The 411-nt window shown below is 41.1% G+C and overlaps 1 protein-coding gene across 1 annotated transcript; it reads right to left on the reverse strand.

The window, feature by feature from the left end:
* Positions 1-59: 59 nt before the first annotated feature.
* On the reverse strand, positions 60-411 carry TM35_000272370 (uncharacterized protein; the record flags this gene model as incomplete). Its single annotated transcript, XM_029028130.1, has 1 exon — positions 60-411. A coding segment is annotated over one exon (352 nt), but the record flags the coding sequence as incomplete, so codon positions are not given.

A 411-nucleotide genomic window follows, 5' to 3' on the forward strand; every position in this document is an offset into this window, starting at 1 on the left:
TTACCTTCTAGCTGCTGCTCTACGATGGTGTAACTCCTTTGGTGTGGTTTGTATTTTTTTCACTTGGGTTGTGTTTTCTTGCACACAGGGTGTGACGCAAAAAATAAAAAAATAAAGTTTATGTTGATGTTTTGTGAATAGTCAGTGTTGTTGTTCTTTTTTATTGCAGACTGATGATGATGAGGAGAGGAGTAGTATTGACGAAATGCAGAGACAAAAGTGTGCGTTGTCTGTTGCACTGTCGCCTCTCTTGCAGTGGTTTTCTCTAGTGCCTGAAGGGGAAAGGAGGGGAGATGGTGGACCTCACCAGGAGACCCTTTGTTAGTGTTAACATTTTTCTGCATGATGGAAAGGAATGGGATTGTTTCTTTGTTGCTGCTTTTAATACGGAACAGAAAAGAAAGCAGTGTC

Source organism: Trypanosoma theileri (genome assembly GCF_002087225.1).
Source record: "Trypanosoma theileri isolate Edinburgh chromosome Unknown TM35_Tth_27_V1, whole genome shotgun sequence".
In the NCBI taxonomy this organism is placed as follows: domain Eukaryota; phylum Euglenozoa; class Kinetoplastea; order Trypanosomatida; family Trypanosomatidae; genus Trypanosoma; species Trypanosoma theileri.